The 26,187-nt window shown below is 42.4% G+C and overlaps 1 protein-coding gene across 2 annotated transcripts; it reads left to right on the top strand.

The window, feature by feature from the left end:
- Positions 1-25,912, top strand: LOC146421816 (ubiquitin-associated protein 2-like). Of its 2 annotated transcripts, XM_085047038.1 has the most exons (6): positions 1-97; positions 961-1,071; positions 2,985-3,138; positions 4,848-4,925; positions 24,521-24,575; positions 25,759-25,912. In XM_085047038.1, exons 1-6 carry the CDS (start codon positions 50-52, stop codon positions 25,895-25,897), a joined length of 585 nt encoding a protein of 194 aa, XP_084903164.1. In that variant the 5' UTR covers positions 1-49; the 3' UTR covers positions 25,898-25,912. The 2 variants fall into 2 exon arrangements, with proteins under 2 accessions (XP_084903164.1, XP_084903165.1); XM_085047039.1 differs by lacking the exons at positions 24,521-24,575; positions 25,759-25,912 and adding an exon at positions 5,763-6,461.
- The last annotated feature ends 275 nt before the right edge of the window (positions 25,913-26,187 follow it).

Raw genomic sequence — 26,187 nt, 5'->3', positions numbered from 1 at the left:
GGATGTTTGTGTTTTTCAGGCAACAGCAGAACAGATTCGCCTGGCTCAGATGATCTACGATAAGAATGACGCAGATTTTGAAGATAAAGTGAAACAAGTATGTTTCTTATGATACAGAGTTTTTATGCCCTGCAACAATGCTGACTTGCGTTTTGGAGCTAGAGCATGTTTCTGATTTAGATGAAACCTTTTTCACAAGGATAGAAGTTTAACTAGAAAAAGGTGCTCTTATTGCCCTGTAAAGTCTGTTTTTATGAAATTGCGTGGTAATATAGCTATGACTGTATAGTTACGCCAGTGTGTTTTCCTTTGCCCTTTAAGCCAAAATTCATCTGTGTGGATCTTTTCCAGACTATATCTCTTTAGTATGGTCCCAATTAAATGATTGAATAAAGAGTGCATTCAGGTTGTCTACGTGTACACGCACATGGGAAAAATGTCACCTGTGTAAACTGAGTTTGCGAATATATTGGCCATTTTTCAGGAAAAGTAAAAATCATAGAATCATAGCTTAAAGGTAAATTGAGGTATTATTTAAAAAAATAATTTGACCTCCCAGAGCTGTGTATGCAGCTTTACTGACTTTTCCTTTGGAAAACCTCCTCTGAAACATTAAGTGCTTTTTGTTGTTATAAACTTGTTTTGGTGATGTGCCTGAAGTGAAGTTTTGTACTTCCTGAAGCCAAAGTACCCTCATCAATAGTGCCTGTAGCTGTGCTGGTGGGAAGGATAAGAATTAAGTTCTGCATAGGAAATCTCCAAGCATAAAGTTAAAGGGAAAAAAAAAAGTGAGAGAGTGCTTTCTTGATTATAATTTAATTTGTGTTTACCTTTATTTAGGATTTTAGTTTGCTCTGACACAGTAGCTATGCACTTTTTTTTGAATCTCTGGTGGTACTAAATCTTATTTTCTTATGATGATAATTTAGATATTTTAACATGTCTGACTTTTACTGCCAGCTTATGGAAGTGACGGGGAAAAACCAGGATGAGTGCATAGTTGCACTACATGATTGTAATGGGGATGTGAACAGAGCAATCAACATACTGCTGGAAGGAAGTTCAGACACGGTAAGGTTTTACTTCCATGTTAATCTGCTCCTTTTATTTGCTGTGTTTTTCAGCTTCTGAAAGGGGATTGGAAAAGTCATGTTCTGGAAGTTTTCAATTTCTGTGTTTCCATTCAATTTCTTTTGAAGGAAATGGAAACTGGGGCAGCCTCTCTACTGCATGCATACCTTGCAGAAGGCTGAATCTGGAAAATGTTGTGGGTGTTCAGCTGGATTCTTGCAGAGTTCCTCTGCTTTCATTTACATACAGCAGTTTTAACTCTGTAGCAGAGTTAAAAGTGCTCCCTCAGACACAGGCCTGTTTCTTGCTGCAATTTTTGTAGTTACAGTGTAGACCCTCCACAACCCTGAGGCCTGAGACCATCATAAAGATCTGTCTTTGTAAACCTAAAGGGCAGGCAGACATTTTAAGTTATGCAGCTTCTGTATAAGTGTGTGTTGCTGGTGTTGGAGTTGCATTGATAATGCTACTTGCGGCAGGGAAAGGATGCAGCAAGTAGTTGTTCCTTTAACTGTGTTGCTCGTTTTCATGACTTCATTGAAAAACAGGAAGAGGACACCTTGACTATGTGTACATAATAACAAATCATGTTGCTTAGAAAGTTGCACAGAGAAATTTTTAATCCCAAGAGATGCTAAGAAAATATGTTTTACTGCAGTTGAAGTTTTTGCTGGCAGATTTCTTGCAATTTGTCCAAGGTGTTAAATCAGATTCCATCTCATCCAAGCTGGGAAAGAAATCTGGACTTCCTTTCTTGATGCTGAACACTCAGTATTTCCTGTGATTTGTCAGGATGTGTACTCTGGCTTATTGTTAATGAGGAAACTCGTCCCTCACATACCCTAAATCTAGGACACACTCTGTTCTGTCTGAGGGTACGTTCTTTTCTATCCCTTTTAATTTTTTACCAGAGTTGAGGTCTTCTAAAACACAGAAGTATATGATACTGACAAGTTGGGAGTAGAAGAGAACATGTCACCTTAATTAAATCTGTCTGGGTAATGTGCTGGTTTTGTGTTCTCTTGTACTTCTCATATTTGCCATTTTTTAGTTGAAAGTAGTTTTCTGGTTGATAGAGAATATTAAATCCTTCCTTACTTTAGCAAGTTGTTGTAACTGATCATGACATGGAAAAGACTTTCTGAACTCATTTATCAACTAGAAGTGATATCAATGTGTTCTGCTCTTTTGACAAGTCCCTCTTAAGCCACTGCTTTCTGTTGACAAAATGCAACTTGGAAAGAAATACAGAGAACTTAAAGGAATCAAGGAGGAAGGAGTATTAATTGATGAGTGTGAAGAAAGTCATTCTTTATGAAAGTTTGTGGGCTTCCAGTTGAAAGGGTTTATTTTAAGGCCTTAAGAACAGTTTTACCATGGATTTTCTGTGAAGTTTTAAGCTGAGATACTACAAATGCTGAATGCAGAAAGAGCTCCCCGAATCTCTTTTTTCTAGTCTCACTCTGCTTTGATGCACTTGAAGCCATGTACTTACTCTCAGCAGTCTATTGTTCAATGATGCTTATAAGCATTTTTTCATTTCCTTTGGAGAAAAGGATAGCTTTGTACATGCTCCCTTGCTAGATTTATGGAGGTAGTAGAGAGGGAAACTGATGCTTGCTTTGCAGATTTTCTGTGTTGTGGTCATATCTAGGCTTCCTTGAACTAGTAAAAGTTCATTATAGCCAGAAATACTTAGGATTCTCACATTCCATAAGAAAATCCAACTTTTATAACTTGTTTTTTTTTCATCTCTTTCTAGAAATACAGCTTCTGTTTCCATTTGTATCAGTGTAATATGTATGTATAGCTGTTGTTTCCCCATGAACTGGAGGGGTGTGAGGTAGAAGCATGCACTGAGAGCTGTGTCTTCCTTTTTGACTTTTGTATCTAATTCTATTTTATCCAAATAGACTTCTTGGGAGACTGTAGGGGGAAAGAAGAAAAATGTTGGAAAAGAAGGTTTGGAAAACAAAGAGAACAGAGAGAAACGAGGGGACAGAGAAATGAGCCGTGGATGGGGAAGTTCCAACAGGCGGGGAAGAGGAGGCAGCCGTGGCCAAGAGTGTACGTATAGGGGTTAATTTTTAAAGATTCAGACGCTTTTCTTGCAGCTGAAACTGGCTGAGTTAAGAGCAAATACTTAATGGAGTAAAGACTATCTGAGCTATAGCTTAGCACTGAAGGGATCATAACCTGTTTATGCAACAGGTATGCTCGATCTGTCTGTGACTTGGTTTTGGGATGGTCTGTATTTATTCAGAGACACTAACTTTAAATTTCTGTCCTTTTTTGATTAATTGATCTTGTACAAATTGCTGTTCTTTTTTAAGTTTTAGAATTGACTCTCTGTAAAACTGCTTGAGAAGCAAGTATGTTGCTGCACAGCTGATACACTTTTTTTTCTTTTAATGAAAAAAATATCCAGCTTTGATTTCATCTCCTTTTATGAGTGGGAGAACCTGAAGATGTTCTCATCTTTTTATAAGGGGAATGAAAAGACTGGGATCATTATTACTCTCTAGCATATATTACTCATAAGCCAACCAAAGGTGAGTTTCTACAACAGAGAAAGTTCTTTGTGGGTTGAAATGTTTAAATTTTTTCTACAGCTTATGCAGGTGCAAAAATACATTGTACAAAAGCAAACTGATGTTTTCAAGTTAGGTAGCATCACATTAGATTGCCATTGGATGCACACTGCTTTTTTCTCTTTAAGTTTTATCAGCAGTATTAAAGCTGTATAAATTGCCTGTAAGGGCCATACACAACACTGATAGATGAGCAGAGAAACACCAATGAAAAAATATGTTTAGCTTTTGACTTAAAAGCAGGGAAAAAAATTACGATATTAGCCAATTATTTTAATTAATTATTGTAATATCTTCAAATACTGTGCCAGTGAAGATATTGTGAATCTTTGTAAAATAATGTCAAAGATAGGAAAAAGAGTAATAAAACTTGCATCTATGCTTAGAAAAATTGAAATCAGATCCATCAAAATGAAAGTGAGGGGCAAAACTTTTGACAGAGCCAGATGCTGCTTGTCTCTTTTTGTAAAATCTCCTCCCAGTCCAAGCATTAATGGTTTTGTTGCTATTACGAAAAGTTGTGAAGTACAAAATCTCAACAGTGCTTTAAGTGGCCAGTCTTTTTTTTTTTTTTTTAATTTCCCTCTCTCCCTCCCTTTCTTCCAAGAGCCAGAGCCATCTTTTGGAGTACTTCCTCAGGAATTTTCTGTGAAATAGTTAAGGTGCAGTGCTTTTTTAATGCCTCACCTTCACCTAGTTGTTATCCCTCTGATTTAAATACAGAGGAGAGTTGTTTTAAGTTTCCCTGGTTGTACAGGGATATGGTATGGGCAGACAAAAGAGTTGGTGTTCTTGGTGTTGTCCCTTATTCTTTCACTGTTGCCACACAGCCTGTTATTGAGGAAGCATAGTATGAGGCAGCTTTATTTCCTACCTCGTTAAAGAGGTGAGGCTATACTTAATAGTGTAGTCTGCAAAACACTGCCTTTCTTCCCTCCCCCAAAACCCCAACCCGACAGAAGTGTGTCTGCTGAGGGGCCTTTTCCTCTTGTTAGATATTTTGCTTCCTAATGGTCTAGTGCAAAGTAAACATAACTTGCTTGTAGCTAGGCCCTAAAAGAAGAGGGGTGACTGACATCTGTTAACCAGCCCACTTCAAAATCCTGCCTTTTGTTTGAGCTTCAGGTTAAGCAGATGGCTATACTGTCTCATGTGTGAGTCTCTTAAGCTGTCCTCTCTCCACAGTCAGAGCTGAAGAGAATGGAGTGGACAACAATCAAGGAGACAGGCCTTCAGACCGTGGGAAACGTGGCCGTGGGAGAGGTGAGATGGTAGCATTGGTGCAGAACTGGCACTAATGATTTCATATCCTGAAATCGAACCCTCCCATTTATTTCTTTAAACACTTCTTTTTAAGCATTTGTTGGTTATCCTTTGATTCCATAAGCATTCAATCCACTTTTAATTTAGGTACATTCCTCTCCCTTGCCCCTTGTCATGTCTTTGTCTCAGAACAACTTTAAAGAATTGACACAGATTACTTTTATGGTGATTTCCTGTGTAGCAGGCTTGTGTGCTCTGGCTATGGAAAGCTGTTTTCCCAGATTGAATCATGTCAGCCTTTTGAGAGTTGGGAGTATGCTGGGCTCTGCAGGATGTACCTTGGCAGCAGGAGAGCACAAGATTCCATCTGCATGGCTCTCAGGGAAGGATTTGATGTGTACTTGTGTTGTTTCTTTGGGGTGGATCTGGTTGTCAGGCTTGCCTTCTGTTTTTGGTTGCCACTCAGAGAAAGTACAAGCCACCTTAGAGGCTTTTTGGTAAGAGAAGAAATTCAGCATAGAGGACTTGGTGAGAAGAACTGTGGAAAAAGAATACTGCAGTCTTAGGTACAACAATCTTATCCTGTAGAAGAGATAGGAAAGGTGTTGATAATGGATTTGACGTGGAATCAAAGGATGTGTAGCTGGTTTGATTATCATGGGTTGAAGTGGAAAGAGGCTTGTTTCTTCTTAGAGCAGGAGGAATGAAAATTAATAACTTGGGTACAGTGCAGATTGTGTGAGGAAGTGGGTATTAAATGAGTTAAATTGAAAAAGTGTATAGCAGAGCTAATGAACTTAAGTAATGTCTGATTGGTGAAAAATTCTGCCTTCAAAGGGTTCTCTTCTTTGGAATATTCAGTAATGAGGCATTCAAAGATGGGCACATCCAACTTCATTGTTTCCAAATCTGCATCTTGAAGGAGTGGAAACATGCAAAGACATGTAGCTTCCAAAGGGGTTGCAAGAATGACTCGGTTGTATCTGTGAATCAGCAAATACCAAATGGTGTGTGTAGAGAGGTAGCCTTGCAGGGGAGGGTGTGGTATAGCTCACAGCTACAGTTTTTTGGTATGTTAGCACTGTTAATAGATGGAATGTAAGTAATTCAGTTAATTGTTTTATAAAATAATCCTTTATACTCAAATTATAAATATAAAGGTAGGAGTTATAAAAATTGTTGGGTGAAACTTAGAGGTTAACTTCAAATGCAGTCTGTTTTTTGCTTTGTAACCTTATGAACAATACACTGCTTTTGTTGTCAACACTGTAGCTCTCTAGATGAGTATCATGTTTTAAGCCAAAACACTGACCTGACTGAAGAAATAGGAACAACTTCAACCAATTTTCGTTCACTGGCTTAGTGTACAAAGTATTACTGTATCTCTCTACCAAGTATTTTAGACTGTGCATTCATGTGAGAAAAGTATCTTAATGAAATGTTTTCAACTGTCTGTGATTAACTGGTTGACTTCAGTATTACTACAAGTGTGTGTATTCTGTGGCAGGAAATAATTAAATTTTAATGCAAACCTATTGTGGTTTTTGGCCAGGACAGTTATGTTTTTCAGAACCTGGAGCCATCTGGGCATGCCTAAGTTGTTATTCTATACTACTCACATCACTGCCGGGGGGGATGGGAAGTAAGGGAATCTCACTTCTGAGAAGGAGGAGGGGCATGGTTTATGGTCCAGAAGAAAAAGGTGGCACATGGAGTGTCCCCCTGCCATTTTGTTCAATGTCTTGGGGGTTGCACAGTGCCAGGTTGTTTGATGAATGTGGGGATTTTTTTTTTAATGTAAATCATCCTCTTTTTGTTCGCTTTTGTTGTTAGTACTGTTGCTCTTACTGTTCATTTTCTTATCTCATTGCTTTTTCCAGTAAATGGTTTTATCTCAACCTGTAATCTCTGCCATTCTTATCCCCCACTGAAGGGGAGGAGTGAGTGGGGGGAGGGGGAGAATGGGACACACTCTAAATTAAGGAGTGCTGCTTCTAAACCACGACAGTCTTTGATTGGCATTCAATGTGAGGCATGAAGGGTTGAGATAAGACCTGCCCAGAGCGGGTGGGAAGCAATTTTAATCTAAGAATTTGTTGTATTACATATGGAGCTACTTGGTATGATGTTGCTTGGTCTGTTCACATGGTTGTGGTACCTAACCCTGTATGTGTTTCTGTATGTGCACTATGTGCCTATTACAGTGCTCCTTCTCAGAGCAGGGATAGGGATCCGGATTGCTTTATTGCTGTACTGTGGGATATCAGTTTATGACATGATAACATCAATGGCAATGAGGGTCATCAGGCATGTGTCCTCAGTGCTGCTCTCCTGCCATGGCCTTGGGTGCTACCTCTGGGAATTCATTAATAATCATACCCAGCCTGTGGGGGAAACAGGGAAGGATGATTTTCCCCAGCTTTTTACCCCCTTTTCTTCCTTCAGGCCTTTTACATCAGCTTTTGAGAATTTTGAATTTCCTTTGGATGTTAAGGAAAGCCTCTTCTTGTTGCTAAGTCTGCCAGGTCTCCTCAGTGTGGTCTACACCATGTTTAGAGTTAAAAAAGAGATATCTAGGGAGGTTATTCAGAGATCTGCCATGAGGGTGGATAGTCATGAGTGGCATGGAATGTGGCAGAAAATGGGCCAGTTTTGGGGGAAATTCTCTGCTCCAATGGTTTGGGAGTTTGAACTAGTATAGGACCCTGTTAAAGTGACATAATATTTGCAAGGACAATGCTGTGACAGCTCCACAGAGGAGCAACTTGTTGCAGTGTGCTGGGCCCTGGCTACTATTTATTGGACACTGCTCATCACTAGACAGCACCCTCAGGGGGAGGAGGAGGAAAGCAGAGCAACGGGCACTGTGGGCACTCAAACTGCAGCTGAACCAAAGGAACAACCCATGTCGGTAGCAGTCATACCTATACAGAAAAAGAAATCCAAGACCAAATTAGTTTGCATAGTGAGGGAAGAATAGGAAGCAGGGCCCTCAGAACAGGAGGAAGAGACAGGGCCAGAGATAATCACCCAATCCCTATCTCTGGGTGAGCTATGTGAAAAGATTCAGCTGCCAGTTGGGTAAGCCCATGGTGACCTGGCTGCTCTGATGCTGGGGTATGGTGGCCCATGATATGAAACTAGATGGTAGTGAAGCCAAGAAACTGGGATCCCTGTCCAAGGATGTGTGCATTGACCAGAAAATTGGGAATAAGAAAAACTCATCCTCTAGAGGTGACTCCTGTCAAGCGTGAGGGAAAGGTATTCTCTCAAGAATGTTCTAATAGTGCACTCAAGCAGGTGAAATGCCATGGAACAAGGTATCTAGTACCTGAGAGATTTAGCTGTGCTGAAAGTACTCTATGGGGATTCAAATAACATGCAGTCTCCTGTAGATCCAGGTGAGGTCCAGTGTACACAATACATGTGGTGGAAGCGCCTACAGAGTATGCCATCATCGTATGCCAACTCATTGGCAGTGATGTCAATGAAAGAAGGAGAATGAACAGTGCTTCAGGTGGCTACCTGACTCTGGCAATAGATATGGTTAACAAAGTAGCAGCTATGTCCCCACCAACCAGCAAGAAGGACACACAAGCTTTCCTAGGCACTGTGGGTTTTTTGAGGATGTATATTCCAGATTACAGTCAGATTGTAAACCCTCTCTATCATGTGTGATGGAAGAAAAATGGTTTCAAGTGGGGTTGTCTTGGTTTAAAAGACGGGTGTCTGCCAAGGAAGGTGGGAACCTCCCTGGGAATGGAAAATATTACCCCCCTTCCCTCCAAATTATTATAACTTTGTAATTATGGGGCTTTCAGGCAAAGATATGGGAAAAGGAATAACAGTTCTTTACTAGAATATATATACACCAAGGCAAACAACAACAGCAGCAACAAACAAAAGAAACCAGAAACCCAATAACAGCCTTCTCTCGGCTGTAAAGCACTTTCCCCATTGGCGTAGTTATGGTCACAGCTGGCAGGAGTGCTGTTGGCTCTGAGCCAGGCAGGGCTGGTGCAATGATTCCCCTGTGGCTGTAGGGGGCGCTGTTGCGCAAGCTCAGCCACCTCTCCCCTGGCAATGGCGGCTCAGATGGCGGGAGAGAGAAAAGGGGCTCCCTTTGCAAACTCATGGGGAGCAGCTGGTCTCAGTGCTACTCTGGGTGGTGAAATGGACTGTAGCAGGAACCTCAGAGCAGTGGGCTGGAGCAGCCCAGGCAAGCACACCCAGGGTGGCAAACAAAGTGTAGCAAAAACTCAAAGCTGCGGCAGGAGCAGCAGGGGGTCCAGGCGGACTTGGGGTGTCAAGTTAAAGTGTAGCAAAAACCCAAAACAGCAGCAGAAAACAGCGGGACTGAGCCCAGCTGCTGACCCCCAGCCAAGTCTCTCGGTATCTCTGCACTTCCCAAGAGAAAACTCCCCAGCTACCAAGCTCACTCCCCAGCTAAGAGACTGCAGGCAACTGCACCCCTCCCCCCTCCCAGCCACATCTTTTGTCTCTTAAGTATTGTTGTTCTAATCTCTTAGGCAACAAATGGGAGAAAAATTCTCTGAAAGAAAAAAAAAAGGAAAATCCTAACCTCCAACAGAGGTCCTGAACAAGCTTTTGAACAAATTAAACAGGAGATTGTTCATATAGTAGCCCTTGGGCCAGTCAGGACAGGACAAGATGTGAATAATGCGCTCTACACCGAAGCCAAGGAGATTGGTCCTTTCTGGAGGCTCTAGCAAAAAGTACTTGTGGAGACCAAAGGATGACCTCTGGAATTCTGGAGTTAGGGATAGACAAGATATGAATCATGTGCTCTACACCGCAGCCAGGGAGATTGGTCCTTTCTGGAGGCTCTAGCAAAAAGTACCTGTGGAGACCCAAGGATGACCTCTGGAATTCCGGAGTTAGGGATACAAAAGATCCAAGGCCTATTATGCTCCAACTGAAAAAGAGATACTGGCAGCTTATGAAGGGGTTTGAGCTGCTTCAGAAGTGATTGGCACTGAAGCACACCTCCTCCTGTCACCCCACCTGCCAGTGCTGGGCTGGATGTTCAAAGGGAAAGTCCCTTCCACACATCATGCCACTGATGCTACGTGGAGTAAGTGAGTTGTGTTGATCACACAGCAAGCTCAAAACCCCAATCGCCCAGGAATCTTGGAAATCATCACAAACTGGCCTGAAGGTGAGAATTCTGGACTATTTTCAGAGGACGAAGAGGAAAAGGTGACGTGCTGAGGAGGCCCCACCATATAATCAGCTACCAGAAAATGAAAAGCAATGTGGTCTCTTTCCTGATGGTTTCTGCTGTATTGTAGAGATACATCAAACATGGAAAGCTGACTTATGGATTCATACACGGCAAGTCACAGAAGTTATTGAAGGACAAGGTGGATCAAGTCAGGTTTCAGAGCTGAAAGCCGTCCAGTTGACTTTGGATATCACCGAACAAGATAAATGGCCAGTGCTCTACCTCCCCGCTGACTTGTGAATGGTAGCAAATACTTTGTGGGGAGTGGTTGGACCAATGGAAAAAAGACCAATTGGCAGTGCAGAGGGAAAGCCATCTGGATTGCTGAATTGTGGCAAGACATGACTGCCTGGGTAGAGAAGTTGGCTGTAAAAGTACATCATGTAAATGTGATGTTCTTGAGTAGCGTGACTCATGGGTGCATGTGGAAAAATGGTGAAGTGGATCAAGCTGCCAAGATTAAAGTGTCTCAGGTGGATCTGGACTGGTGACATAAGGGTGAATTATTATTAGGGCCCATGATGCATCAGGGCATCAGGAAAGAGATGCAACATATAGATGGGCTCGTTATCAAGGCGTAGACTTTAACATGGGCACTATATCTCAGGTTATCCATAACTGTGAAATATGTGCTGTTGTTAAGCAGGCCAAGTGGGTAAAGCCTCTGTGGTGTGGGAGACGATGGTCAAAATATAAATATGGGGAGTCCTGGCAGATCGATTACATCACACTGCCACAAACCCACCAAGGCAAGCGCTGTGTGCTGACAGTGGTGGAAACAACCACTGGATGGCTGGAGACTTACTCTGTGCATCATGTTATTGCCCAGAATACCATCATTGGCCTTGAAAAGCAAGTCCTATGGTGACATGGCACCCCAGAAAGAATTGAGTTGGACAATGGGACTCATTTCAAAAATAGTCTCATAGACACTTGGAGGGGAGAGCACAGAGTTGAGTGAGTGTATCATATTCCCTATCATGTACCAGCCTCTGGGAAAACTGAACAATACAATGGACTGTTTAAAAGCCACACTGAAAATAGTGGGGGGGGTGGGACCTTCAAACATTCGGATCTACATTTATTGAAAGCCACCTGGTTAGTTAACACTGGAGGGTCTACCAGTTGAGCTGGCCCTGCCCAATCAAAACTTCCATGTACCACAGTGTCAGAGACTGAAATAGTTCATGCCTCAAACATTGATATAAAGTTTTGCTCATTATAACAAAAACTGTACAAAGAAGCTACAACCAAAGAAGCCTCCCTGAAGATACCTGACTGGGACTTTGGACTGGAAGTCAAACTGCTGAGATTAGATAAAGGGAAACCTACTGCTCAGTCATCTCAGGCTGAGGGAAAGGTATGCATCCACAAAGGTCAAAGCCACCAGCTGTGCTGAGAATCATCCCTGGCTGAGTTTGGGGTGGGGGGGGAGAGCACAGCTCACAGAAGCCAGGTTTACACAGACTTCTCTCCCAGCCGAGGGGGGAGGAGGAGATTTTCGGGTGCGTGGCGTAACCTCTGGTCAGAGGCAATAAACACCTCTCCATCCTCCATTACAAAAACTGTCCCAGCTGTGGAACCCTCACAGACCACAGCCACGGGACTTTCACATGAGAGGCAGCTGAGGGGGTGTCATGATCCATCAAAGACCCTCCAAAATACTAGGCCTTGCACCACAGGACTGCATGCGATGCAAGCAGAGTCTGCTGCAAGAGACTGCTCCCTCCCCCAGGGGGACATGCCCAGACATTGCCACCTAGCCTGAGTGTATATTAACCCATGGGATTCTATGCTTTTCGGGGGGACCATCACCACCAAGAAGACCAGCTGGAGAGGATCAATGTAACATTGTTGGCATCCATGAATGGTGATATTTTCTTTATTCTGTCTCTGTCACCCTCTTTCTGTCCCCCCCCCCCTTTTCCTTCTTCTCCTTTTCTCTCTTCTCTCTCTCTCTCATATTTACTATCACATAAAACCCATACTCTTGACTGGCATATGGTCTAGTTTGCACCTCAATTTAGCCAGGGGTATTTCCAAAGAATCTTAATAATTGGATCATAACACATAGAAGGGGATAAAGTCCCTGTGGTGCTGTCATGGTTTGGACACTGGCCAAATGCCAGGCATCCATGACAGCTGCTTACTTGCTCTCCCCTACCACAGCTGGGCAGAGGAGAGGAAAAAAAATTTAACAAAACAGTCATGAGTTGAGATAACACTCCAAGGGCAAAACAGGCTCAGCTTAGAGTTACGAAGTGAATTTATTACTATCAGAGTCAGAGGAAGATAATGAGAAGTAAAATAAGCCCTTAAAGACACCATTCCTCCCTCCAACCCCTCCCTCCTTCTCACTAATAGTGTAGGGGGACAGGGCATGGGGATTTGGGTCAGTTCATCACTGAGGTCTTTCTTCTGCCACTCAGGGAGAGAAGTCCTTCCCCTGCTTTGCCGTGGGGTCCCTCCCATGGGAGACAGTTCTCCGTGAACTCCTCCAATGTGGTCCAATCTCATGAGCAGCAGTCCTCCCAAAACTTTTTAAACCCTTCAAAAGCTGTTGTGGTAGGCCTGAAGAAGTGTCTGAGGGGTGGGGAGTGGCACAAAGATGGCTCCTGTGTGAAGGTTCTGGAAGTTTTTCACCAAGTCCAGTAGAGCCAATCTCTGATGGCTCTGAAAGTGATGGACATGCTGCTGGCTAAGTCTGGGCCAATTAGAGATGTTAGTTATGCCTCTGTGATAACATATTTAAGAAAAAATCAAAACAAAGTAGAGTAGAGGACCCCTCTCCCTGATGAACTGACCAGAGGAAAAAAACCCTTACCCTGCCCCCTGCCCGTGCTGTTGGTTGGAAAGAGGGAAGGGGGGTGAGCAGAGAAACAGTGTTTGTTGTGGAAGAATTGTGGTGATGAATGGATTTGTGGACTAAGAAGAAGAACCCCATACCCTGCCCCCTACCCTAGCTGTTGATTTGAAGGAGGGAGGGGGGTGAACAGAGAAATGGTGTCTTAAGAGGGAGGGGGGTGAATGAAAAAATGGTGTCTGAAAAGCTTATTTTTACTTCTCATTTATCCTTTGACTGTTAGGTCAATAAATCTCTTTGCAACTTTAAGTTTTCAACCTGTTCTGCCTTCTGTGTGTCTCCTCCCACCAGTGCTTTATCTCAACTCACGAGTCCAGCGTGTGTGTGTGTGTGTGTGTGTGTGTGTTTAACGGTTTTTTTCTCCCTCTCCTGCACATCTGCAGCAGGAGAGAGCAGAGAGAGCAAATGTACGTGCCTGGCATTTAGCCAGGGTCAAACCCCAACACTGCTTCAGCCTGGAAGTAGGGGCCCTCTCTCTCCACCGGGTCTCCCATTGGAACACAGCCTCCTCCAGGCATACACCCGCTCTGGCATAAGCACTTCCCCCACAGGCTGCGAGTGGATCTCTGCACCCCCCATGGACCCCCATGGGCTGCAGGGGGACAACCTGCTTCACCCCCATGGTCTTCACCACAGCTTGCAGAGGAAACTCGGCTCTGGCGCCTCGAACACCTCCTCCCCCACCTTCTCCACCGACCTTGGTGTCTCTATGTTGTTTTCCTCACATGTTCTCACCTCCTCCTCCTTCTCTGGCTAGAAAAAACTGCATGCACATTTGTTTTGATTTCTTCTTAAATATGTTATCACAGAGGCGCAATCACCATCTCTAATTGGCCTAGCCTTGGCCAGCAGCATGTCCATATTCAGAGCCATCACAGTTGGCTCTGCTGGACATGGTGGAAGCTTCCAGCAGCTTCTCACAGGAGCCATCTTTACAGCTCCCCCTCTACCAACAACTGAGCCAAGCAAAACCAACAAAGGTGCATATGAGGAATATGTTAGGGGGAAGACAGTTTGGATTAGTCCTGCCTCAAGGAAAGGCAAACCCATCTGTGGGATTGTTTTTGCTTAAGGACTCGGGTGCACTTGGATGGTAATGCAGAGGGATAGGGAAGCATGTTGTGTACCTCAAGGGAATTTCATTTTGGGTGAGAACGGCCTGTAATTTTGAATTGTATAATATTGGTTGCTGAATGGCACTGCCACTGTATGTCATAAGTCTCATGGGGAATGAGGATGGACTGCTCTAGATACACCAGTCATGAGCTCCTGATGCAGCAGCCAGCTGACAGCACACTAGCCCTCCTCCCCTAGAAGGCATCTAGGACAGATAGAACCCACAGTCATGGACTAAATGAACTCAACAGACATCTTGGAGGGATGGCCATTGAGAATGAAAATTATATGTGTGTTGTGTATTTATATATATGTGTGTATATATATATGTATATATTTTGAAGGTATAAGATCTGAACATGACATAGATGGTATAGAACAAGGGGTGGATAATGTCCTGTGGTTTTGGCCAGAACAGAGTTATTTTTTTCTCAGTAGTTGTTAGGGCATGAATCCTAGAGACTCTGGGTGTTCTTAAGTTTTTATTCTATACCCCTCATCTCACTGATGGAGGGCAGAAGTAAGGGATTCACACTTCCAAGGAGGAGGGGGATGTTTCTTACCATCAGGAAGAAAAAGCTGGCATGCAGAGGGTCCCCCCGCCATTTTGTTCATTGTCTTGGGGGTTGGGTGGTGCCAGGTCGATCAGTGAACATGGCGGTTTTGTATGCTTTTTTATTAGTATTGTTGCTGTTACTGTTTGTTTTCTTATTGCATTGCTGATTCCAGTAAATTGTTCTTATCTCAACACATAATCTCTGCCTCATATATCTCCCTCTGAAGGGGAGAAGGAAGTGAGCGTGGTGGTGGTCGTGGGGCACTAAATTAGGGGGTGCCGCTCTTAAACCATGACAAAACCTGTGAAATCTGCAGGGCGTTGTATAAAGCTGTGTAATTTGTTCCTCAGTATTTCAGGGATGTCTGACATTCTTTCTTTGGATATTAGTAGAAATAATAATAAAAATCTTCTGTCATTTCATCTGGTTGTCCGTTCTCTTACACAGAATAAGGTGCTTCAGCTGCAAGTAAATAGGTGGCTGGTAATCACTACAGAACCCTTTTTCAGAAATGTTTCATGCAGTGTGTGTATATGTAGGAGTCTAGGCCTTGGATAAAAAAGTAGGGGTCAGCTAATATCTTTGCAATGTATTGTCTATTTTAAGAAACCTACTGAGGCTGGAGTTATCTTACTGGCTGCTTTAGAGGGGAAGATTTTCTGGGCCATTGTGTTACTGCTTCACTGTAGAACAATATAATTTTAAGAAACTAAATGCACTGAAAATAGCAGAAATGGAATTGACACTGTGGTGAAAATATGATGTTCAGTGAGGGGGAAAAACCCTGATACTCAGTATTTCAGCCTCTGTGCTATAGGCACTAGCCTTTTTAGGAGATTGGGTTATGGACTCCCTTGGGAGGCAGTCCTGAAGGGCAAAGGAATCTGAGAAGGTTGGACATTCTTCACAAAGGAATTCTTAAAGGTTCAGGAGCATGCCATCCCATGTGCTGAAAGACAAGCTGCCAGGGAAGACAATGGGCCTGGCTGAACAGAGAGCTTTGGCTGTAAGCTGGGGGGGGAAAAAAGAGTCGATCACCCTTGGAAGAAGGGGCAGGCAACTTGCAAGGACTACAAGGATGTCAATGTTGTACAGGGAAAAATTTAGAAAGGCCAAAGCCTTAATATGGCTGCTGCCATACAAGACAATAAAAAATATTTCTATATCAGCAGCAAAAGGAGGGACAAGGAGAATATCCTTAATTAAGTGTGGGGAAAAACATAATGACAAAGGATGAGGAAAAGGCTGAGGTACTCAATGCATTCTTTGCTTCGATCTTTAATAACAAGACCAGTTGTTGTCTGGGTACCCAGCCCCCTGAGCTGGAAGATGGAGAGAGATAGCAGAATGAAACCCCTACAATCCAAGGGGAAATGGTCAGTGACCTGCTACACCACTTAGACACACACAAGTCCTTGGGGCTGGATGGGATCCACCCAAGGGTAGTGAGTGAGCTGACAGAAGTGCTCACCAAGCCACTTTCAATCATTTATCACTAGTCCTGCATAGCCATCTACAAGAAGTGTTGGAAATAGGATCTGGGGAACTACAGGCTTGTCAGCCTGACCTCAGTGCTAGGGAAAGTTATGGAACAGATCATCTTGATGCTGTCATGTGGCACCTACAGGACAACCAGGGGATCAGGCCCTGTCAGCATGAGGGTATGAAGGCCGGTCCTGCTTGCTTAACCTGATTTTCTATGACAGGGCAATCTGTCTAGTGGATGAAGGAAAGGCTATGGGTGTTGTCTGCTTGGAGTTAAGTAAAGCTTTTGACACTGTCTCCCACAACGTTCTCCTGGTGTGGTGGTTTTGATTGGCCCAAAACATCAGTAAAGTATTTTTTAACATCTAGGAGAAATTTGGACCCCTCAGAAGCTGTTGTGTTAGGCCTGGGGAGGTGTCTGAGGGGTGGGGAGTGGCACAAAGATGGCTCCTGTGTGTCTTGAGTGAAAGTTCTGGAAGTTTTTACATCAGGTCCAGCAGAGCCAATCTCTGATGGCTCTGAAGGTGATGGACATGCTGCCGGACAAATGTGGGCCAATTAGAGGTGTTAGTTATGCCTCTGTGAAAACATATTTAAGTAGAAATCAAAACGAGGTAGTCACGCATTTTTTGTAGTTAGAGGAGGTGGAGGTGGAGGTAAAAATATGTGAAGGGAGAACAACATGGAGACACCAAGGTCAGTGAAGAAGGTAGGGGAGGAGGTGCTCCAGGCACCGGAGCTGGAAACCCTCTGCTAGCCGTGGTGAAGGCTATGGGGGGAGCAGGAAGTTCCCCCTGCAGCCCATGGAGTCCACAAGGATGCAGAAATCCACCCACAGCCCACGCCAGAGGAGCAGGTGGATGCCTGGAGAAAGCTGTGATCCAGTTTGGAATCTCGTCAAAAGAGTTAAAGCTACAAAGGCCTTGCAAGGGAGAGAAAGGCCTTGCTCCTGGGATGGAAGCAGCCTGGCCTCGGCTCGGGAGAGTCTGTACCTTATGGACAAGAGGACTCATGTTGCCGCAGAATTCGGGCAGGATGTTGCTTGTGAGATTGGACCCACGCCAAAGAAGTTCCCAGAGGACTGTCTCTCGTGGGAGGGACCCCATGGCTAAGTAGAGAACCCCTCTCCCTGATGGACTGACCAGAGAACCCCTCAACCTGCCCCCTGTCTGTGTTGCTGGTTTGGAAAGAAGGAAGGGGGGTGAGCGCAGAGACTGTTTCTTAAGAGGGTGGGGGGGTGAGAGCAGAAAAACTGTCTAGAGAGAGAGATATAAGTAGAGATAAAGAGTATTTGTAGTAGAAGAATTGTGATGATGAATAGATTTATGGACTTGCTCTGTGGACTGAGAAAATACCCCACACCCTGCCTCCCTACCTTGTTGGTTAAAAAGACGAAAGGGGGTGAATAAAATGGGTTCGTAAGAGGGAGGGAGGTGAGTGAACAAAATAGTATATGAAAAGTTTATTTTTACCTTGCATTTTATCCTCCAACTCTGTTAGGTAATTAAATCACTTTTTGCAACTTTACGTTTAGAGCCTGTTTGCCCTCTTTTTTCTTCTGTGCGTCCTCCTACCAGTGTCCTATCTCATTTCACTCACGAGATTGGTGTGTATTTTTGCAGTTTTTTCTTGTAGCAAGAGAGAGTCGAGGTGCCTGGCGTTTAGTCAGGGTCAAACCCCGACACCTGGAGACACTGGCTGTTCATGGCTTGGCTGGTTGTACTGTTAGCTGGGTAGAAAACTGGCTGGATGGCTGAGCTCAGAGAGTGGTGGGGAATGGAGTTAAATCCAGCTAGAGGCCGTTCACTACTGGTGTTCTTCAGGGCTCAGTGTTTAGGCCAGTCCTGTTTAATATCTTTATCCATGATTGGTTGAGAGGATCGAGTGTACTCTCAGTAAGTCTGCAGATGACACCAAGTTGGTGTTGATCTGCTGGAGGGCCGAAAGGCTTTAGAGAGGGATCTGGACAAGTTGGATCAATGGGCTGAGGCCGGTTGTATGAAGTTCAACCAAGGCAAAAGGCTGGGTCCTGCATTTGGGTCACACCAACCCCCTGCAGTGCTGCAGGCTTGGGGCAGAGTGGCTGGAAAGCTGCCCAGTGAAAAAGGACCTGGGGTGCTGGTCAGCAGCTGGCTGAACATGAGCCCAGGTGGCCAAGAAGGCTAATGGCATCCTGGCCTGTATCAGCAATAGTGTGGCCAGCAGGACCAGGGCAGTGATCATTCCCCTGTACTGGGCACTGGTGAGGCCATACCGCAAATCCTCTGTTTAATTCTGGCCCCCTTGCTACAAGAAAGTGGAACTGTTCAAAAAGTCATGTGGATGTGGCACTTGGGGATATGGTATGTTGGTGCTGGGTCAACAGTTGGACTTAATCTTGGAGGTCTTTTCCAACCTTAGTTATTCTGATTCTAAAAATGGTTACTGGAGTACATGCATTATATTATTAAACCGATTCAATGCTTCTAGCTTTATGGTAGCTAATAAGACAAAATTATTTGAATTGTAATATATATATATATAATTAATTTAAAGATATTATAATATATTGAATATACCTTCAGTGTTTGTTTTGGTACTATGGAATACCTAGAATATGAATTTTCTATACTTAGCTTCCTTATCTCTTTGTATGGCTTAAACCTCTGTCACTTTGGCATCTGCTGAGAGGATGGCTGGCTCTGCATTTCCAAAGCAGAGACCAGGACTGTTTGATCATTGTGTAGTCAGAGAAAGGCGCAAATCTAAGGTGTTGCCTGCACTTCCAGTCTGCATTCCCTTACTGTTCTTAAGCCTATTTCTTAAATTTAAAGTGCCTTCACCTAATTTAAACTTGTCCGTGTGAAAATCTGAATTTCAAAGCATCTGTGATGCAGTAGAAAGATTTAGGTCTGCAAGCTCAGCAAACTGGATTTTCTACAGAATAGGTTATTAAGTTAATGGAGTGCTTCAATCTGAGTTGTGATACTACACACCTTTCTCATGTTCCCATGTAGTGTACATTTGTTTTGTGAGAAAAATAGTTGTGTATGAGATGAACAATTCTTTCTATGCATGGATGGTACCAGAGTGTAATTATAAGTGGTTTTAACTCTCAATGGGTTTTAGTGGAAACAAAATCTCACTGCCTGCTTGTGTTGACTTCTCTATAATTCATACCTGAAAAGAAAAATATAAATTGGATAAGTGGTGGCTAATGTGAATCTATTCAACTGAGGGAGGTGTGGTGGAGAGCAGGAAAAAAAACCCAATATAGTTGATCAGAGTTACAATGTGAAAGGAAGCAAACCCATATTTTAAGTAGTTTGTTGTTTAAAATTATGTTGGATAGAGGTAGTAGCAGCAGGAATGTTGATTAGAATCAACTTTAAACATAGTTCCCCAGTCCTGGTTTCCTGGAACAGAAATGAGTAAGCAATTCTGCCTTGATACCTTTGGCAGCTGTTTGTAGATCCAAGTGTAAAAGAATGTGAAGAAATGTTATGAGGGTTTATATGAGGCAGGACAGTAATTTTGTTATTTGCCTGATTCCATCATTTGCGTTTGTGCTCAATATGCTGATTGATTGTAAGAAAGTCTATTCCTTTAGACTCACTGGAAGATTTAATGAACTACTGCCACGTCACTTGTCTTTTTGTCAGTGTATAAAAATGTTAGAAAAATTGCTGATTGTGAATTACCCCAGGAAAAAAAAAGTTGAGTAAACATTGGCTGTTGTAATATAAACCATATATATGCATCTTTTTAGAGTAGTGTTAAAGCTATACTTTATATGTTAAAAGCATAAACTGGCATTACTGCTGGGAGGAATTGATCTTGTCTGTTTCCTGGTACATTTGAATTTTATTAGAGGATTGATCTAAGTTTAAAATTACCCAAGCCAAAAAAGTAAAAAGGCAGCATAGTAGCTGGGGACAACAGGGGTTTTGGTGGCTTATCCTAGTGTAAAGGTGACTGGTTTTCTGGCATTTAGCAAGCAGGAAACTGGTTTGAAGAGCCGATCCAACAGTGACCTAATAATTTTGTTTTCTGATGGTGGTTTTGTGCTCGCTCACTTTTTGACAGTATGTGCAAAGTTTAGTGCAGGAAAGAGCAGAGTTGTGATTACTAGTGAGAAAGACTTCTGTTGTAGTAGTTCTGATTTAAATGGGTTTAAGTTACTGTGGGATTGCGTGCTCAGAATATGGGACCCTGCTCTGAATTGTGTGAAGCCCCATTTGCTCACTGACCTTTTAGTCACTGTTAAAAAGTATCAAAAGTTTGGAAATACCTGATGGCCATTCACAGTTGCTTCGTGACTAACTTCTCTATGTTAACAGGCTGTGTGCCTTTTAATTGTTTTAACCCCATGTTTTAATTTTGGCAGCGAAGTAACTTTCTTAGCATGAGAATTTATGACTATAGTAGTGATTCAATTGTGTCAGAAAATGTCAGCTCTTCCCACTGGTATCTTGCATTAATGACCATGATGTATGAGATTCTGTGTCAGGGTGACCTTTCAGTGGTGAGTACTCACTGTCCAGCATTTTGAATCAGTTTGTCATAAGTGTTTTATAGCTTTGAATTTAGTGCTAACCCTGCTGGTTTGGTACTGCTCTTTTGTCTTCACTAGAATACTTTTTGTTGCATTTGTTGATTAAACTTAATTTCAGTTTTGACAGAAGGCATAGACACAGCTTTATGAAGTTAAGGGAATCTACTTGAAATTTAAGTTCAGGATTAACTTTCTATACCAGATCACTTTGAAAATGCCTTGCTGACTAGTAGTCTAAGACTGTGCATGGAGCTTCAGGAACAACATGATTTTTTTCTAGCAGTTTCTAAAATTGTTAGAGGTTCTTATTGCTCTTTTTAGCCAGCAGTTTATTGTGCCCATCCTGGTATGACATCTTACATATACCTTGTTTGCTAAAACTTCATCTTATGTGTAATAAGCTAAAGTTATTTTTTCAGACTTTTGCACTTGGGAGGCTGGGGAGACTTACTTCCCCTTCTAAAATCTATTTCTACTTTCATGCTAGCTATTCCAGCTAATCTCTTTGTACCTAATGTCTGCCTCACTCAAAAATATTTCTTCTTGACTGTTACTGTGATTTGCAGCTCCCAGTCAGTCTTGTAGTTGAGTTTGTAAAAAACTTTTGATCTCTCTTCTGTGCATCATTAGTTGTGGCTAGCACAGACCTTTCCCGTGAGAACTCTTTTCTCTCTTCTTCCTGTGTTTTATAAACAAAGATAAAGTTTGGATGTTATTAAAAACAGTTTCTCGGGATGTGGACAGTTCAGGCCTGGCCAATCAGGCCTAGGGGGAGGCTTCGAACTGACCAATCTGGGTGACCTTTGAAAAGTCTATATAAGATGGAATTAAATAATAAAATTCTCTTCTGGATGCCACACTTTGAACCTGGGTCTTCTTACTCTGCTAGCGGCTCAACAGCGACATCTAGTAATGGGTATTTAATGCTGTATTGATAGCTGTAGGAAGTACAGTGTCCCCAAGTAAACTTTTCTAGCTGGTTCTACTCTTTTAAGAAAACCAACATTTACTAGGCAGAAAGATAATTCTGAGTGCACTGACTTCTAAAGATGAAACCCTGTAATGCCATGTATCAGCTTCCCAGATTGTGGATTTTAGGTAGGTGAAGGAGAGAAGAGCAGTAGGAGAGGCAGGCTGAGCAAGGAGGTTTAGAGGCCAAGTTATCAGATGGGTACAGCAGGGTCTGGGACACTGTGACAAAAGCACAGCTCCATGTGTGGGCTCAGTGAAGAGGGATGGCAATTACCAGGTTGCAGTTGTTGCCCCTTTCCTAATCTCTGTCTCTTCTCTCCAGACGATTGTGAAAAGAGAGCAAACAGGAGAAAATGGCCTAGTGTCAGACTTCATTCTTCTGTGTTCTTGTTCTGCATTGCTAGATGGGAATCCTTCCTCTGCAGGTTTACATGGTTGTTATCCTGTATAGAATAGGGGTAAACCCTTTCATCAAAATGTGGATAAAGCTATCCTGCTAATTTGACGTTTCTAAGAAGTCCTTGGGTTTGCATGGCAAGGTTTTGGTAGCAAGGGGAGGGGGGGACTACAGGGGTGGCTTCTCCAAGAAGCTGCTGGAAGCTTCTCTTATGGCTGACAGAGCTAATGCTAGCCAGCTCCAAGATGGATCTACCACTGGCCAAGGCTGAGCCAATCAGCGACAGTAATAATGCCTCTGTGATAACATATTTATGGATGGGGAAAAAAAATATTGCACAGAAGTAATTGCATCCAAAGAAGAGAGGAGTGACAATATGTAAGTGAAACAGTGCTGGAGACGCCAAGGTCAGTGAGGGAGGCACAGGAGGTGCTCCAGGTGCCAGAGTTGAGATTCCCCTTCAGCCCATGGTTAAGACCATGGTGAGGCAGAATATCCACCTGCAGCCCATGAAGGTCCACAGGAGAGCAGAGATCCACCTGCAGCCTGTGGAGGACCCCATGCTGGAGCAGGTAGATGCCCAAAAGAAGGTTGTGACCCTGTGGGAAGTCTGTGCTGGAGCAGATTTGCTGGCAGAACTTGTGACCCCGTGGGGGACCCATGCTGGAGCAGCCAGTTCCTGAAGGACTGACCCTGTGAAAGGGACCCACGCTGGAGCAGTTAATGAAGAACTGCAGCCCGTGGGAAGGACTCACATTGGAGAAGCTCATGAAGGACTGTCTCCCATGGGAAGGACCCTCATGCAGGAGCAGGGGAAGGACTCCTTTACTTGAAGAGGAAGCAGTGACAAAAACATGTGATGAACTGTCCATAACCTCCATTCCTCATCTCACTGCACTGTTGGGGGGGAGGGGGTAGAAAATCAGGAATAAAGTTAAACCTGGGAAGGAGGGGGGAGTGGGAGGGGGGGAGAAGGTGTTTTTAAGATTTGTTTTACTTGTCATTTTCTTACTCTGTTTTTGATTGGTAATAAATTCAAATAATTTCTCCAAGTCAGGTTTGTTTAGTTTATGGTGATAATTGTTGCGTGATCCTCTCCCCTGTCCATTTGTGGAGGGGAGTGATAAGAGCAGCTTTGGTGGGCACCTGACCTCCAGCCAAGGTCAAACCACCACAGTATTTTAGAGGTCCAGAAATGTCTTTTAAAACATGGTTAGTGAACTAGGGCAAGGAGAAGAACGAGTGGTGAGGGGAGGAAAAGGAAAGGAAAGTCATTAAAATAGGAACTTTCTAAACTGAATTTACCATGTCTTGGAGCTACTGTTTATTCAGTTTAGATGGTCCCCTCAAAATAAGGGGTAATTTTGATCCAAATTTGAAGCCTTTCATAGGTAATTCTGATGTTTTGACAACCAGTGTATCAGTGACTTAGGATTATAACTTTTGTGTTCTGATAAGCTTGTCGTTCAGTGACTTTTTATAACTACATAATTTTGTCATTACAATAAACATCACTTTGTTCTCAGTCAGCAACTCTTGTAATACCAAATAATATACATAGTCTTCCTCAAAAAAACCCAACAAACTGAAAAAGCCTCAGATATTTAGGTTATAAAAAAGAAAAAAATTCCACTAAAACTATGTAGAAATATGCCACATGTAAGAAATAGTTTCTAACAGTTTGCATAGACATGTGCTTCATGGATGGTTAAGTAATACAAAAATTTTTGTGCTTTCTTGGCACTATGCAACATGCAAAAATAAAGCCATTCACTATATTAAGAAGCTTGTAAACTGAAGTTGGTAACCAAAACTGGAGGCAACAAATATTTGTTGTTGTTAAAACAGAAATTAATATTCTTGTGAGTGATAACAAGGAAGCTTGAGTAATTTGAATTGGATAATTTTCATGTCAGTAGTTATGCTTAAAGGGGAAACAGAGGGAATGTGTTGGAACAGGTTGGAAGCACAGGAGGGTCAGGGTGGCCTGAGTCAGAGAAGGAAGCAAATGGAATATTTAAATTTTCTTCTCACAGATAAGAAGTGATGGAATTTCTTGAGAGATCAAGGTATTCAGGAGGCTGGAATTTTAAAGCATTTAGGCAAGAGGGAAAAATTATATGAAATTTTGAACAATATCTAATGATTTGGCAGTAGCAGTCTCATGGGATGATTCTTTATGTAAAGTCTTTTTCTTGGCATTTGGAGCTACTTCATAGATACAGAAAAGATAGCAAAGAATTGCAAGTCCTACTGAAACACGAAGTCAGATGAACTGTGGCTTACTTGCATGTGTTAGGGAAATTTGGGAAGTAAATGATATTTAACCACAGTACTTTTTTCTTCAACCATAGTATTTCTAATGTGATAGACTAGCAATTAGTGGCTCCTCTGCTGTTGCTGTTAAATGGTGTTTTCTCTCCTAGGGTTTGGACGTGTCAGAGGGAGAGAAGCAGGGAGGTTTTCAGCCCAAGTCATGGGGTAAGAAACATGCAGAGCACAGATTTTGGCAAGGATCAAACTCACTGGCAATATTAATTGACAGTGTTGTCATTGTGTGTCTTAATATTGCTGTATGTTTGATAAACTTATATAGATACAAAAATTCAAAATGTCTTAGATTATTAATGGATTATTTTTGTCTTAAACCAGTATTTCTAACTAGACACACCTATACAAACCTAATGTAAGTTCACTCAATGTTAATATCTCAAACTTGGGGAACCCATTTGTACCTATCAGTAGCAGCCATCAGTAGCGTCTTGGAGGCTGAAAGTTTTGTGTGGTGCATATAGTTCTAGGTAAATTAAAAAAATGATTTGTTTCAGTGTAATGTAGAACTTTCAAGTTCTATATAAAACCAGAAAGACTAGTGATTCTAAACTTTCTCCTGTTTTTGAGGTTTCATGCTATAGCTGTTTGGACATACATTGACCCTAAAACAAAATCAAAAGAAGTTACTCAGCAGCTCTAAAGTTTGTTCTCAGTTTTGGTGGAATAACTTGCTTCATGAAGTGTAGCCTCTGCTACTCTCACTCAGTGTTTGCCTTTAATGACATTTCATGTAACATCAGCAATGTCATGAAGAGAAGATTCATTCTACTTTTCTAATAATTCTTCTTCATACTTGTAGATGATAAACTGAAAAGAGGTTTTTCATCATCAGTGATCCTTTTTCACCTTTTAGCTTCATCTGTGTGTTTTGGCATTGGTGTCGAGAGTGCATTCTGAAACAGTCTTACTGATGTTTTGACTCCTGTCCTGCACAGGTCTGGTGCTCTTGAAAGGACATGATACTAGTTTCTCATCAGTAAGCAACCTTCTGAGAAACTATCAGCTGAGAGAGGCTTATCATTGTGCATATAAACTAATGCTTTATAAGACTGGAGGAGTAGGTATGCTGTTAACTGCTATTTCAGGAATTGGTTTGGTTCAGTTTCTCTACAGTAATTTTTTTCAGTCTCTTCACTTTTTTTTCTCCTCTTCTCCCTCTTTTATCTGTGTCTGCTCATAGAGGAAAAAAAATTGAAACCAAAACTATCAAGATAGATTATGTGGAAATCAAGAAGTTAAATCTAATGAAACTTCAGATAAATATGATGACATTTATGTTCATTGAATGACCCATGTGTTCTCTTCCCTTTTTAAACTTTTAAAACTCTAGGACATTTAACCCTGCAGACTATATGGAGTCTTCTGCCACTGATGGCTTTGGGACAAAATCAGAGATTTGGGAGACTGGTCAGAATGATGCAGATGATGGAACTGGTAAGATGCTTCAAGAAGTGAAAGGATTGAAATGAAGACTTGTAGCAAATTGCAGTTGAAATAACCATTCTGTTAGTGTTCAGTTAACTTCTGAAAATGTGAATACATTTCACATGACACAGATATTAGTTCATTTTTATAGCTTAATTGCTACTAATGTGCAGAGCACATGCTGTAGCCTGACTCTTGTTAGAATGAAGGGAGGGCAATTTGCAACTTTTTTGGTTTAATGCTAACAAACCCTGGAGAGACAAAGGGATTTGAAGAGTTATTGGAAGAGCCTTGTGTGTGAAGAACTGTGTTAAAGGAGAAGCCAATGTCTGAG

Source organism: Lichenostomus cassidix, unplaced genomic scaffold, assembly GCF_008360975.1.
Source record: "Lichenostomus cassidix isolate B80296 unplaced genomic scaffold, HeHo_3.0 HiC_scaffold_597, whole genome shotgun sequence".
NCBI classification, from domain to species: Eukaryota; Metazoa; Chordata; class Aves; order Passeriformes; family Meliphagidae; genus Lichenostomus; species Lichenostomus cassidix.
The sequence above is the reverse complement of the archived record's forward strand: the minus strand, read 5'-3'. Positions and strand labels throughout refer to the sequence as shown.

Excerpts from the sequence above, each read along its gene's own strand:
- LOC146421816 (XM_085047038.1), top strand. The coding sequence starts at position 50 with ATGATCTACGATAAGAATGACGCAGATTTTGAAGATAAAGTGAAACAA. Across the intron at positions 1,072-2,984 it reads TGGAAGGAAGTTCAGACACG|ACTTCTTGGGAGACTGTAGG; the intron begins GTAAGGTTTTAC and ends TTATCCAAATAG. Across the intron at positions 24,576-25,758 it reads TTTTCAGCCCAAGTCATGGG|GACATTTAACCCTGCAGACT; the intron begins GTAAGAAACATG and ends TTAAAACTCTAG.